The sequence below is a fragment of the Drosophila takahashii genome, chromosome 2R (assembly GCF_030179915.1).
Source record: "Drosophila takahashii strain IR98-3 E-12201 chromosome 2R, DtakHiC1v2, whole genome shotgun sequence".
Lineage (NCBI taxonomy): Eukaryota > Metazoa > Arthropoda > Insecta > Diptera > Drosophilidae > Drosophila > Drosophila takahashii.
The window spans coordinates 10,546,966-10,561,085 of NC_091679.1; the positions used below are offsets into that span (position 1 = coordinate 10,546,966).

General features: G+C 35.3%; 1 protein-coding gene across 1 annotated transcript in view; it reads right to left on the reverse strand.

Annotated features, from left to right (window-relative positions):
- Positions 1–14,120, reverse strand: part of LOC138912734 (transcriptional regulator ATRX homolog) — a 1,213,613-nt gene that overhangs the window by 858,211 nt on the left and 341,282 nt on the right. Inside the window, exon 7 of the mRNA XM_070213992.1 lies at positions 13,476–13,613. Within this exon, the coding sequence (XP_070070093.1) occupies positions 13,476–13,613 (138 nt within the window). The remainder of the gene's footprint in view (positions 1–13,475; positions 13,614–14,120) is intronic.

The following is a 14,120-nucleotide window of genomic DNA, read 5'->3' on the forward strand; positions in this document are numbered from 1 at the left end:
TCAAGAATACAGTTTTAGGTAAGTTATTTTCAAGGGTATTAAAACTTTGTCTTGTCTAAATTATTATAGCTTCTCATTTTTAGAATGTGTATGTTTTATTTTTAATAGGGGAGAGGATGGGACGGTCTGTAAGTTGAGACACTCAATTTTCATATCTTTTTTCTTTGTCCACTAAAAAAAGTGTTTTTATTTTTTTTGTAGTCCTTTTTAGTGACAAAACTTTTGGGGAAAACATTATAAGCCAGGCTTTAGCCAGATTTAAGCTGTGAGAGTCGTGTACCATTTTTCACCAAAAAAGTTGTTGTATACTTTTTTCAAAATTCCATTTAAAATTAATAACTTCCTTAAATTAACTTGGTAAGAGATTTAAAACATTATATTAACTGTAAACCAATTGAAAAAAGAATCAGCCTAATGTGCCAGTCAGAAAAAAAACAATTAATTTTTTCCCGAAACATCCCATTTTGTGTAAGTTGGGACTAGGGGAAAAGTGAATGTTCAAAGAGCCTTTTGATTTTAATTGTTATTTGTACATACTTCTGCACGAATACAATATACAATTTTACTCTACGAATAACGGGTATAAAAAATAAAAAAATTGACATTATCCAAGATGGTGCCATTTTAATAAATGGTAACAACATCGCCAACAACTCCGAATTAGGTGGTTTATTCTTAATAACATATATATAACATATATAAAGAAATATTTAAAAATGTTTAATTAATTACATAATACAAAAAAAAAATAATAAATAAAAAAATTTTAAAAGTATAGTTATTAAATGGGCGGTTAAATAAATAATTGTTTTTAATAGATTAAAAAATGACTTTTTACTTTTTGTCATTTAGAAATGGTCAAAATACTTAAAAGTTAATTTTTATTCATTAAAATTGTTAAAGGACTAGTAAACGATGAGAAAACATGAATTCCACAGGGATCCGATAAGAGTGAGAGAGTAGACGAACCCGTGGCGAACCCGTTTAAAAATTTTAATTTGTGTTTTTTTAAAGAAGAGGTTGTAGAGGAATTAATGCAAAAGACACGAAGTTAATCTGATTACTACAACCGGAGATTCAGATTTTCAATAAGGGGGTCCTTTTCCCAAATTTCACGTTTTTTGGCAAACTAAAAAAAAAACTATAATTTTTTTTCGGCCAAATCCTGCCTAATCCGGCCTAATTTTCCAAATAGTACACGTAAAAAAAGTTGCAGGCAAATCAAAAATGTGACCCAAGAAAAGGTGTTCGGCTTGTAAAAGAACCGCCCATATATAACATATATATACACAATTTGGTATACCAATTTAGACAACAAAATTCTTAACTATATTACTACAAACCACTTCGAATTATGAAATATCCGATAATATATTTTGATAATTTAGTATAGACGTATAACAGCAAATCTACATACTGAGTTTTCGCGTTTAACGGGTGGTATTTATGCAATCGCGGTTTGAAAAAAATAGCAACATTTAATGTTTTGATTTAAGATATCTTCGAGGGTCTGTGCTCAATTATAATAAAACCTATACCAAAAAATTGCTTAGATGCCCTTTTACATAATTGCATTTAAGGTTCCATCATTCCCAACCAGCTTAATGCGGTGAATAGGCTTAAAAAACACATGGGCTAAAAAGTCCCGGGCCTAACATATAGATGGCGCTTATTGCAGTAACATTTTTTTCTGTTAGTACTATCCATCAAGAGACAGCTGTTAAAGTTTTGTGAAATTCCAATCATTGGTTTGTGAGTTATTGGGCTAAGAGTGACGCTTCTTTTAAACTTTTCAAAACTATGGATCAAAAACAATTTCGTGTTTTAATTTTGCACTGCTTCTTGATGGGAAAAAATACCGTTCAAGCGAAGCAATGGCTTGAAAAGTGTTATGGGGACTCCGCTCCATCAGAAACAACAATAAAACGTTGGTTTGCTGACTTTAAACGTGGTCGTAGAGACACCGATGATGCAGAACGCAGTGGGCGTCACAAAAATCACAAAAATTCACAAAATCGTTTTGAATGATCGAAAAGTTCAGTTGCGTGAGTTAGCTGACATCATTAAGATATCAAAAGAACGTATTGGCTTTATATTGCATGAGCATTTGACGATGAGAAAGCTCTGTTCAAAGTGGGTGCCGCGTTTGCCCACTGTTGACCAAAAACAACAACGTGTTGATGATTCTGAGAACAGGAATTTTTGCGTCGATATGTGACAATGCACTATGGGCAAATATTCAGTCCTTGAGGCATAAACTCCAGTTTTAAAGATACAAATCTAAAATTTTTGTTATATACTTTTAAGGCTAAGATGTAATTTCGGTTTTTGTTGCTTTTTGAATCGGACCACATCTTCATCCTACGCCCACGCCGCAGATATACATTTGAAGGCAAGGATTTAAAGAAAATGTTGTTTGCGTTGGTAACTGTAATACAATTTCTGTTTTTGTTAAATTTTGAATTGGACCAAGTCTCCATCAACCGCCAACGCCGCATATTTACTTTTAAAGGCAAGGATATAAAAAAAATGAATTTGTTAATAAATATTTCATATTTAACGCCTTTCGCAACAAAACTGAAGTATCTTCTTGTTTGATATTTTTTGCCAAAAAGAAGCACCATGCCAAATTAATGGCATCGAATTTTCTTTTTCTTTCGCCAATTGAGATGCCACCTTATGCTTTAATCGTGGTCCTGCCTCATTAGAAGTTAGGCATTTGCGACCAGGTTTGTCGCTTGGCAAGCCCTTTTCCAAAAATGAAATTTTCATGTTCGACGAAAGCCGCAGGAAATGTTCTTCCTTGAATCGGTCTATTATTCTATGACATTTTGGCAAATTACGACTAAAAAAGGCAACAATCTGCTTAATTTTTTTTTGACTATTGTGTGCTGACTATCGCTTAATTCGATTCCGTTCATAGTTTGCAAAACAAATTCCATCACAGCGGTTTGTTGCCGGTTGTTGCCGATACAAACATTAAGCAATGTGTAGTGACAGAACTCGAATGCAACTACAACATGGAGGTTTTACGTATAACGTGCAAAAACGTGCAAAAAGTATTGATAGGGTTCGATTAGCAATTGTTTTGTTTATAACTTCCTATTTTTACCTTGCCTATACTCTCCTATACTCACATCTTACACTCCACAGAAAGCAAAAATACATTTCTTATTTGTCATCTAAAAACTAAGCGACAACTCATCAAACAAATGGACAAAAAGCACATATAATAAACATTCAGTGTTTATAATTTATTTAACAATCCTTCACTCTTTGTATCCATATTTAAACTTTTTTGGTTGGCTTACAATAACCAAAGAAATCGAGGTGTGAAAACTACAAAGTTTTTCGTCCCTTTTTGTAAACGAGTGACCCTATTTCAAACTTTCGAATTTCTTAAGGGAAAAAATAGCGAAAAACGCCAAATAAAATTCTTTGAAAATGGATTTTAGGTTCCTTTAAGTATTGTAAATAACCACAGAAGGTCATTTATGTAATACTGAAGAACAAAAAAATGTAAAAATGCCTCACTTTCGAATTGTTTGCCCATAGTGCAATGGATGAAACATGGATCCATCACTTCACTCCGGAATCAAAACGATCGTCATCTGAGTGGACAGCAACTGGTGAACCTCGTCCAAAGCGCCCGAAAGCATAACAATCGGCTGGAAAGGTTATGGCATCGGTATTTTGGGATGTGCGTGGTGTAATATTCATCGACTATCTTGAGAAAGGACATACCATCAACAGTGAATATTACATAGCGTTATTGGAGCGTTTGAAGGCCAAAATTGCAACCAAACGACCGCATATGGCAAAGAAAAAAATTTTGTTTCATCAAGACAACGCACCGTGTCACAAAACAATCAAAACAATGACAAAACTACAGGAATTGAACTTCGAATTGCTCCCACATCCACCGTATTCGCCAGATTTGGCTCCCAGTGACTACTGGCTGTTCGCAGACATGAAAAAAATGCTCGCCGGTAAGAAATATCCCACAAATGAAGAGGTTATTGCTGAAACTGAGGCCTATTTTGAGGCAAAAGATAAATCGTTCTACAAAAGTGGTATTGAATTTTAGAGCGGCGCTGGAATGATTGCGTTGCTCTTAATGGAGATTACGTTGATGAATAAAGCTAAATTTGAAAAACCGTGTTTTCTGTTTTAGGCCCGGGACCATGTGTTATCTAGAGGCGTTTTTCATCGAATTTTTAAGACATTGTACGTCGAAAGATCGAATGTATAGAATTTTTTCCGTAAGAACGTGAAAAGTAACAAGTATTTTTAAATCCCATTGTACATAAATATCTGACACATTCGTAAAAATGTGCCTTTCAATTTGGTTAGCAGTAGGCGCCGAACATAGAAAAATTACAGTACCTCCCGCCTTAAATTCCATCCTTTGATTCATGAAAAATTTGATTTATGGTGGATTTTTAAAATTCGGATTTTTCAACTTTTTTGGTTTTGTCAATCAAATCGAAATTTAAGATTTATTATAGGCGGCGACATGTAAACAAAAATAGCACCAGTTTACAAAAAAAATTGATGAAATACGCACTTCATGAAACTATGATTTTCGGTTAAGGTAAATCTCCCTCAGTAAGAAAAGTGCACTTTTAATTTTTTCTATGCTAAATTTTTTTTTAAAGTGTAAAAAACGATTTTGACGTTTTTTTAATCTCTAACTCGAGTTGTGACTAACCGATTTCGGCCATCGAAGACTTATTTTACAGGTAATAGAATGCCCGCAACAATTTGTCAAAGTTGAAAAAGTTGGAAAAAACGCAAAAATGCTGGCATAAATGGCTTTGTTAAAAATACACGCCAAAAAAACGAAATTAGTTTTTTAACTTCTACTGGTAGAAGGTACTTTGACAAAGAAAACAAGCTATTGATCATTACAATCCACCATCTAATTGATTTGATGTGCATTTTTAAAGTTTGCGACAACGGTTTTTTTTTTGGCCGTTTACAGCTGAACTGACACAACAGGGCTCTAACAGGGCTGTAATGCCCGTTTTTCCCAACGTAAAAAATCGATATAAAATCGAACCCAGGATTGATTTTTGAGTTGATGGTCTTATAAGTTGACTTAAAGATGTATTTTTAACTAGAAGTTATAAAACTAATTTCGGTTATACCAGCATTTTTGTGTTTTTCCAACTTGTTCAACTTTGACAACTTGTAGCTTATAAACTAATAAATGGATCTCAATGGTGTGAATAAGAAAGTTAGAGGGCGTTCTATTACCTGTAAAATAAGACTTCGATGGCCGAAACCGGTTAGTCACAGCTCGAGCTAAAAATTAAAAAAGCGTCAAAAACGTTTTTTACACTTTAAAAAAACTGTACCATACAAACAATTAAATGTGCCCTTTTCTTACTCAGGGAGATGTACCTTAACCGAAAATCATAGTTTCATGAAGTGCGTATTTCATCAATTTTTTTTGTAAACTGGTGTTATTTTTGTTTACATGTCGCCGCCTATAATAAATCTTAAATTTCGATTTGATTGACAAAACCAAAAAAGTTGAAAAATCCGAATTTTAAAAATCCACCATAAATCAAATTTTTTATGAATTTTTTATTAATCGAAGGATGGAATTTAAGGCGGAAGATACTGTAATTTTTTCAAGTTTTTCGTGATATTGTTTAACCAATAATGAATTGTGCTGGGATTTCGTAACTTGGCATGTTGATTACATTGTTCTTATATAATTTTAACAAATTTTTATTTTGCATTTATCTTTCAAAATGGCGGCCGTGGGAATTTTTTGTGAGCCTATATTAAAATAAAAAATAGGCCAGCTGCAGATCGTCAACAGGTCGCTGTATAGATCCGATTTTTATGAAACTAAGTTTATTATACCCGTTACTCGTAGAGTAAAAGGGTATATTGTATTCGTTCAAAAGTATGTAATAGCTAGAATGAAGCGTTTCCGACCCCATAAAGTATATATATTCTTGATCAGGGTCACTAGCCGAGTCGATCTAGCCATGTCCGTCTGTCCGCCCGTATGAACGCTGAGATCTCGGAAACTACAAAAGGTAGAAGGTTAAGATTTTCCACACATATTCTTGGGCCTCCAACACAGCGCAAGTTTATTTCAGCCGAGCGCCACGCCCCCTCTAACGCCCACAATCGCCCACTAACGATTTTAAAATGTGTCCTGCGCCCACATCTTTAAAGATTTCCGAGAAGTATAAAGGCAATTTTGATGTGTATATTTATACCTATCGAAATGTGGAAGACATTTTTTAAATCGGACCATTCATTAAAAAGTTACACGCAATCAAAATTTATGTATCTATCTCCCTCGCCCTCCCTTTAGCTGAGGTTCGAATATTAGATAGTCGGGACACCAACCCGAGTACAGCGTTCGCATTCCCTGACGGGTATTAGATAGTCGGGACACCAACCCGACTATAGCGTTCTCTCTTGTTTTTTTCATAATTTTTTTGTTGTTTTTGACTATTAAAAAATATTTAAACGTACAAATTTCTACGTTAAGTAGGTTCAGACAGTGGCCAACAAACATTTCTGTAAAAGCAGCATGATAATCGAGGCAATACTTTTTGAGATACACGATCCGCAGCTGAGGAAAACGTGGTTTCGAGAAAAAGGCATTTAAAGTAATGGAATATATCTACTGCACAAGGAAGGCGGGTGCCGTCATCCTAGTAAAAATTCCAAAATAGGTAGAATGTGTTCGTGAAACTTTCATGACAAATTTTTAGAGAGTTATTCTACCAATTTAAGGAATAAAAAATAAATTGCATTTTTATTTATTCTATATGTATCTCCCCCCTTAAAGAATTTTTTCAGAAAATATCTGACACATTCCTACAAATTTACTTTTCAATTTGGTTAGCAGTAGGCGCCGAGCATCGAAAAATTATATTTTCAAGGGGTTAGTATGCCTATTAAAAATCTCCCCCCACAATTCTAAGGCTACGCCACCTACTGTGTGAAATCACGACAAACTCGTTACGTAAGAGTGACATAAAAAATTTGTACGTTCATATGGAAAAAATTTAATAAATTCCATCCTTTGATATGGTATTTATCTCAAAAATTCGGGAAAAGACGCCTCCTTAAATGCAATTATGTAGAGGTTTGATGCCTCTAGATGCCTGTCAAATTTTTTAGGTCACATATAGTTCCTTGTATTTTTCAAGTTGGTTGTGAATAGAGGTGAACAAATTTCTTCAATGGTTCATAGGTTTATATTGACTCAAATTATGATTGAGCAAAGACCCTCGAAGATATCCTAAGTAAAAACATGTTGCTACTTTTTTAAACCGCGATTGCACGAATACCACCCGTTAAATTCGAAAACTAAGTATGCAGCTATGCTTATATCCGTCTATAAGACAATTTAATTTCCATAGGGCTGCACCTAATCACTGCCGGCCTGTGTAACTTACGTAAACAAAAAGAATTTTAGGAATTTTTTTGCACGTTTTTTTAAATTTCTTAGGTAGTTTGCATAGGACAATTTATTTATTTTATAAGTCATCCCAACGCTACAAGCTTCGAGCTTATTATTACTGCGCTAGTCACAAAAACGTATTAATTAAGGTAAACATATTAAAACTTATTATCTAATACAGAACTTATATTTAATATTTATATTCGCTCTAAATTTATTAGTTATGGTTATTGTAAAAGAATTATAAAAAACATTTTTATGGGTTTAAAGAATTTTAACTTTTAATGTGTGAGATCACTTTTAATTTAAATTGCGTTGCGCTGCTTAGTCGAACAGAGAATACGAAAAATTGTCTTCCTGATAGCAGAGACCTGTGCCTGACTGAAGTGATATTGTTTACCCTTCGTGATGTTGTTAATTGAATAATAATTTTGTGTAGGCTGCATGAGTCACAGTTTGCAAAGACTTCTAATCCATAGAAAACTTGTGGAATCATACATCCTAAGACGGATGTTTGTGGGCACAAAACGTTTTGATGATGACAGAGATCTTAGTGTGCCATAGGTCTTACCCACTGCCCTTGAAATATGGTCATTTCAGGACAGTGTTCTCCTAAAAATAAATCCTAAGTTGGGTGCATTGTCCACGTCTTTCAGAAAACTATTACTAATACTTAAAGGTAGTATGTTTTCAATTTTAATTTGCCTTTTGTGGATGACCAGAGATTTTGCAGCGTTCAGACCTAGGCCATTGCCTTTTGCCCACTCACTAACACGGACAAGTTCACTATTACAGACAGTTACACACTCATGAATTCTATTAAGAGGACGAGTAACATACATCTGGACGTTATCAGCATACATATGAATATCACAGTTAGATATGAAATTAGGAAGGTCATTAATATATAACGTACATAACAGAGGACCAAGAACAGAGCCTTGCGGAACACCACGGTTAAGGAACACAAACGAGGATAAAATGTAAGACAAAACAACTGATTGGCGGCGATTGCTCAGTTACTAAGTCATAAGCTTAACTGCAGTGCTCGAAAAATTATAAAAATTCTTTAATTTTTAACATAAAATAATGTAATTTTCATGTGTCTAACGCCTTACTATAATCAAGTCAAATTGAAGAATCTTTTTGTTCTCGTATATCCTCTGCTATTTTTAAAATGGCGGAAGTGCAGCTCTGTGTCTTCTTAAAGCCAAATTGTTTATCATTGAGCACTTTGTTGTCTATTATAAAGTTATTTATTTGTGCCGCCATTAGGTTTTCCAAAATTTTGGACAGGTATGGGAAAATTGATATGGGCCTATATTTTTTTTTATTTTTATTTGGAATTGGGTGAGTCTTGGCAACTTTCCAGCTGTCTGGAAACACGGATGTCATGATCGCAGTATTGACAAGAAAGGAAGTTAACTTCGGCCAGCCGAAGTTTATATACCCTTGCAGGTATGCCTACTTAAAATGTTGTTTTTACATTGTCAAAAATTAAAACGCCTACTTTTTCAAAGGTTCAATAGTTTTTCCATTACTTTTTGATTATTCCTATGGAAAACATAAAATATAGTGGTCCGATCCGGCTCGTTCCGAAATATGTACTACCTGCAATAGATATAAGATTTTTGGGAAAGTTATATCGCGATAGCTTTAAAACTGAGGGACTAGTTTGCATAGAAACGGACAGACGGACATGGCTAGATGGACTCGGCTATTGATGCTGATCAAGAATATATATACTTTATTTGGTCGGAAACGTCCCCTTCCCTGCGTTGCAAACATCTGACTGAAATTATAATACCCTCTGCAAGGGTATAAAAATGTGGGTGAGAAATACAATTATTCGTAGGAGCAAAATCTTTATACATTTTGGGTTAGCATCGTCCAATCCGGTAGATCAGATTACTCAGCTAAAGGAAGTGCGAAGGAGATGGAGATAAAAACTTTGATCCGCCGTAACTTTTTAACGAATGGTCCCATTTAAAAAATTTCGGTAATACTATACATTAGCGGGCTCACCCCCGAAATTCGCGAAAAAATTATCCTCGATGGACCGCGATTTCTTAAGAATTTACGTGCAAAAAGAATTCGGCGGTCGGCCATGGTTCTCTTGTAATTGAATTTCAAAGTTCCCGGGTTTGCTATAAAAAACAAGGATCCTTTCCTACGTTTGCTATAAAAATCATATATGTATATATGTACCCTTTTCCTTTTTTGTCAAAATAAGACTAATTTAAAATTCCAAACATCTGAGTAATTGGTATTATAGGGAACTAGTCCTCACAACCGCGTAAAAATGATCCTCGATGGACAGCGAGTTCTTAAGAACTCTCATAACGATGGATGACCACATGTGTATTTTTATTATGATAATCAGAAGAAATCGCGGTCCAAGGAGGATTATATATTTTAACCTTTCTTTTAGTCTTTTCCACCCAAAACTAAACTTAAAGACTGAATTTGTATTTTCTGAGCGACACACCAACCCTAATTCAGCTAAAACTACTACCTTAATATTGAAAAAAAAAAACTGCGCCGCAGGGCAAAAAAATTTAAGAAAAAATCGCGCGATTTTTTCTTAAATTTTTTTTGCCTGCGGCGCAGTCTTTTTTTAAATTTCTTTTTTAAACGCACTTCTTTCAAATACTTCCTATTCGGGAATACTTCAGCAGAGATATCTAGGCCATAAAAGGTTATTAAAGAAAAAACATGGAACTTTACCTCAATGGTGGTGCGGAAAAGTGTTCATTAAAACTTTTAATTTAAAAAAATTCTACATTTTTTTTATAGGAACTCATTTAAACAATTAAATAATTTTATAGGAACTCATTCAAACAATATATTACTTTTATAGGAACTTATTAAAACTTAATTACTTTGATTGAAAATATGAGAAAAGCACCCTTGTTTTTTATAGCAAACCCGGGAACTTTGAAATTCAATTACAAGAGAACCATGGCCGACCGCCAAATTCTTTTTGCACGTAAATTCTTAAGAAATCGCGGTCCATCGAGGATAATTTTTTCGCGAATTTCGGGGGTGAGCCCGCTAATGTATAGTATTACCAAAATTTCAAATTTACATATCGATAAGTATTGATAAACACCATAAAACTTCATTTTTACTTATCCGAAATATTGAAATTTTTAAAATCGTATATAAGCGATTGTGGGCGTTAGAGGGGGCGTGGAACCCTTTTAAAACAAACTTGCGCTGCGTAGGAACTCCTAGCATCTGCATGCAAAATGTCAATCTTCTAGCTTTTATAGTTTCCGAGATCTCAGCGTTCATACGGACAGACAAACGGACCAACGGACATGGCTATATCGACTCGGCTAGTGACCCTTATCAAGAATATATATACTTTATAGGGTCGGAAATGTTTCCTTCTAGCTGTTACATACTTTTGCACGAATACAATGTACCCTTTGACTCTACGAGTAACGGGTATAAATACATTCAAATCTATTGTCACATATATTTTCAGGTACTTGTTGTTGGTTCAGGTATTTACTATCAGTGACTTCAGGTACATTGCATACCGTGAACTGCCGATTCAAGGCATTTACATCTTTATCTTCTAAAGGCTAGTTTTTGCTCTCGATATTCCTAAACTTTTTATTTCCTTCCAAGTTTCGGTGGATGAATTTGTACTATAAAACTTGCGACTGTAAACGTTAGATTTGGCCGGATCGATTAGGCTTGTCACATTCTTTCGTAGCATTTTAAAAGTGGCACACAGGGCTGAAGTCTCGTAAGTCTCGTATCGTATCCACTTGTTATATGCCTCGTTGCGCTTTTGAATAGCTGTCTTGATTTCTGAGCTAAACCATGGTTTTTCGGATGCCCGGAGGATTTTACTTCGTACCGGCATAAATTTGTTATAAAGGTAGCTGATATTATTTTGAAAAAAGGTCACTCTACTGATGGTAAACTATAAATATCAACCAAATTGCACAAGTCAAATTCCTCGTCTAAATGGTCATAGTCTATATTTTTAAAGTCCCTAAAAATTATTGTTTTGTCAAGAACTGGTAAGTCAAAGTTATACGTCAAGAAGATTAGGTCAGTACTCGTAGAGTAAAAGGGTATATTAGATTCGTGCAAAAGTATGTAACAGCTAGAAGGAAGCGTTTCCGACCCCAAAAAGTATATATATTCTTGATCAGGGGCACTAGACGAGTCGATCTAGCCATATCCGTCTCTCCGTCTGTATGAACGCTGAGATCTCAGAAACTACAAAAGCTAGAAGGTTGAGATTTCCCACACATATTCTTTGGCTTCCTACGCAGCGCAAGTTTATTTTAGCTGAGCGCCACGCCCCCTCTAACGCCCACAATCGCCCACTAACGATTTTAAAATGGGTCCTGCGCCCACATCTTTAAAGATTTCCGAGAAGTATAAATACCTTTATACCTATCGAAATGTAGAAGACATTTTTTCAAATCGGACCATTCATTAAAAAGTTATACGGAATCTAAATTTATATATCTATCTCCCTCGCACTATCCAGTACAGCGTTCGCACTCCCTTTAGCTGAGTGACGGGTATTAGATAGTCGGGACACCAACCCGACTATAGCGTTTCGTCTTGTTTTTTGGTAAAATGTGTTGGAAAGGATGAGTTCACCAGGTTTATTCCTAGTCATTCAATGCTCTTTTTCATATGGGTTTCTCTTAGGACATCACTATTGAAATCACCTGCTAAAATGATATTACAGTAATTAACTGAGCCATTTGAGAGCAAGTTGATGAGATCATCGCAGTTGACATTAAAATGAGACGGATATGTACACCCAATTAATATTTTTTCGGATTTATTTCGGCTGTTAATTTCCAGAAATAAGTATTCCATTGCACTGTTCTCAGGATGTTTACATATGGACTTGGTAGCTAATTTACTGCTGACATGAATTGCGACTCCTCCACCGTGACTGTCACGATCTGCACGAAAAAGATTGTATCCATCGCACGACACTATCATATCACATAAATTCGGGACAAACCATGTTTCTGAAATACATATAACATCTACGCACGAATTTACGAACAAATATCCAAATTCTTCAATTTTCTTAGTCAGCATTCTCTCCTGCACTCAGCTACTTCTCCGCGCCGAGTGAAAACTGCTGTTAGTCGCCTTTGCTTCTTGACTTTAAACAACTCATATTTTGATTTTATCAGCTGTTCATTTAAGTATATAAAGCTTAATTGGGTCATACCGGCGGACTACAAAACGCCGGCGGACTACAAAACGCCGGTATGACCCAATTGCTCGTAATAATAATGCCTTTTCGCGCACGTGATCCATTCTAATAATAATTACCGGATCCACGATAGAGCTGACCGCTTGGCGGGTAGGAAAATCTATCTTATTTTCGGTGGTGGTTTATGGAAAAGTGTTTTGAGGTTTTTGCCTTCCACACGCGGAACCCCATGCCAGCGTAGATCGCAAGCAATCTCTGCTTCTTCCTGTGCAGCGCAATCGGCAGCAAGCTTGGCTTCCTTTGGCTTATGTTGGCGCAAATAATTTACTTTGGGGATGTAGCTGACATATTGTGTGATAAGCTGGAAATTATCTGTAGTTACACACGTGTATGTACCGGAATCTGACTTCTGGGCATTCAATATAGTCAAAGTTTTCCTGTCCATCAGGTGTGTGCTGTTCCTTGTCTTGGGATCGATTTCTGCGGTGGTAAATCTGCGATTCTTATCGACAGACGGTGTCTGCCACTTGATTCCGGACAATTCGCACACGAGGGTGAAATTGGTGCCGTAATGACGTGATGACCCACAGATGTCTTGATTATGGGCTTTTTCTGTTATTAATGAAGAAAGGCAATATTTACGACTGTTGTTTTTGCGGAAGTTAAAGAAAAATGTTATGATAAAATCTTTTCTCGTCTTATAAGCTAAAAATAAGGAATTTTTAAAATTTAAAATAAAAAGCAAATATAAAGGTATGCTTAATTTTCAATTTTAGGCGAAGCTGCGGGCTACTGACCCTGCTGGTCATATACAAAACTTACATTCTTTTAAATTATTTTGGATTGGAGTTCCAGTTAATATAATACGTTTTTGCGTTTTCACTTTTGCGACCGCTAGACTTATGGATGATCGGCTGTTTTTAATAACGTGACCTTCATCACAAACTACTATATCCGCACCTGAAAATATTAATATCGTAATGTATTTTCTGTCATATAAATATTTTGCGTATTGAAGTTCGAGAAATGACAGCTGTGGAAAGTTTCAGCTGTGTGTGAAGATCGATAATGTGGAAAACGATTTCCCCGAAAATTAAATTTTTTTTCAAATAACTAACATTTTCAAACAAAAACAAGAAAGGAAGCTACCTTCGGCCAGCCGAAGCTTATATACCCTTGTAGATAAAGTAATGCTTATTCGGTGCAGTTCCAGGAATTCCAATTTTGTTTTTAAGTAGTCAAGAATCAAAACGCCTACTTCCTACAAAGTTACAATGAATTTTCTTATATTTGTTTGAATTTTCCAATGGGAGCCTTAAGATATAGTGGTCCGATCCGGCTCGCTCCGACATATGTACTACCTGCAATAGAAAGAAGACTTTCGGGAAAGTTTCATCGCGATAGCTTTAAAACTGAGAGACTAGTTCGCATAGAAACGGACAGACGGACAGACGGACAGACAGACAG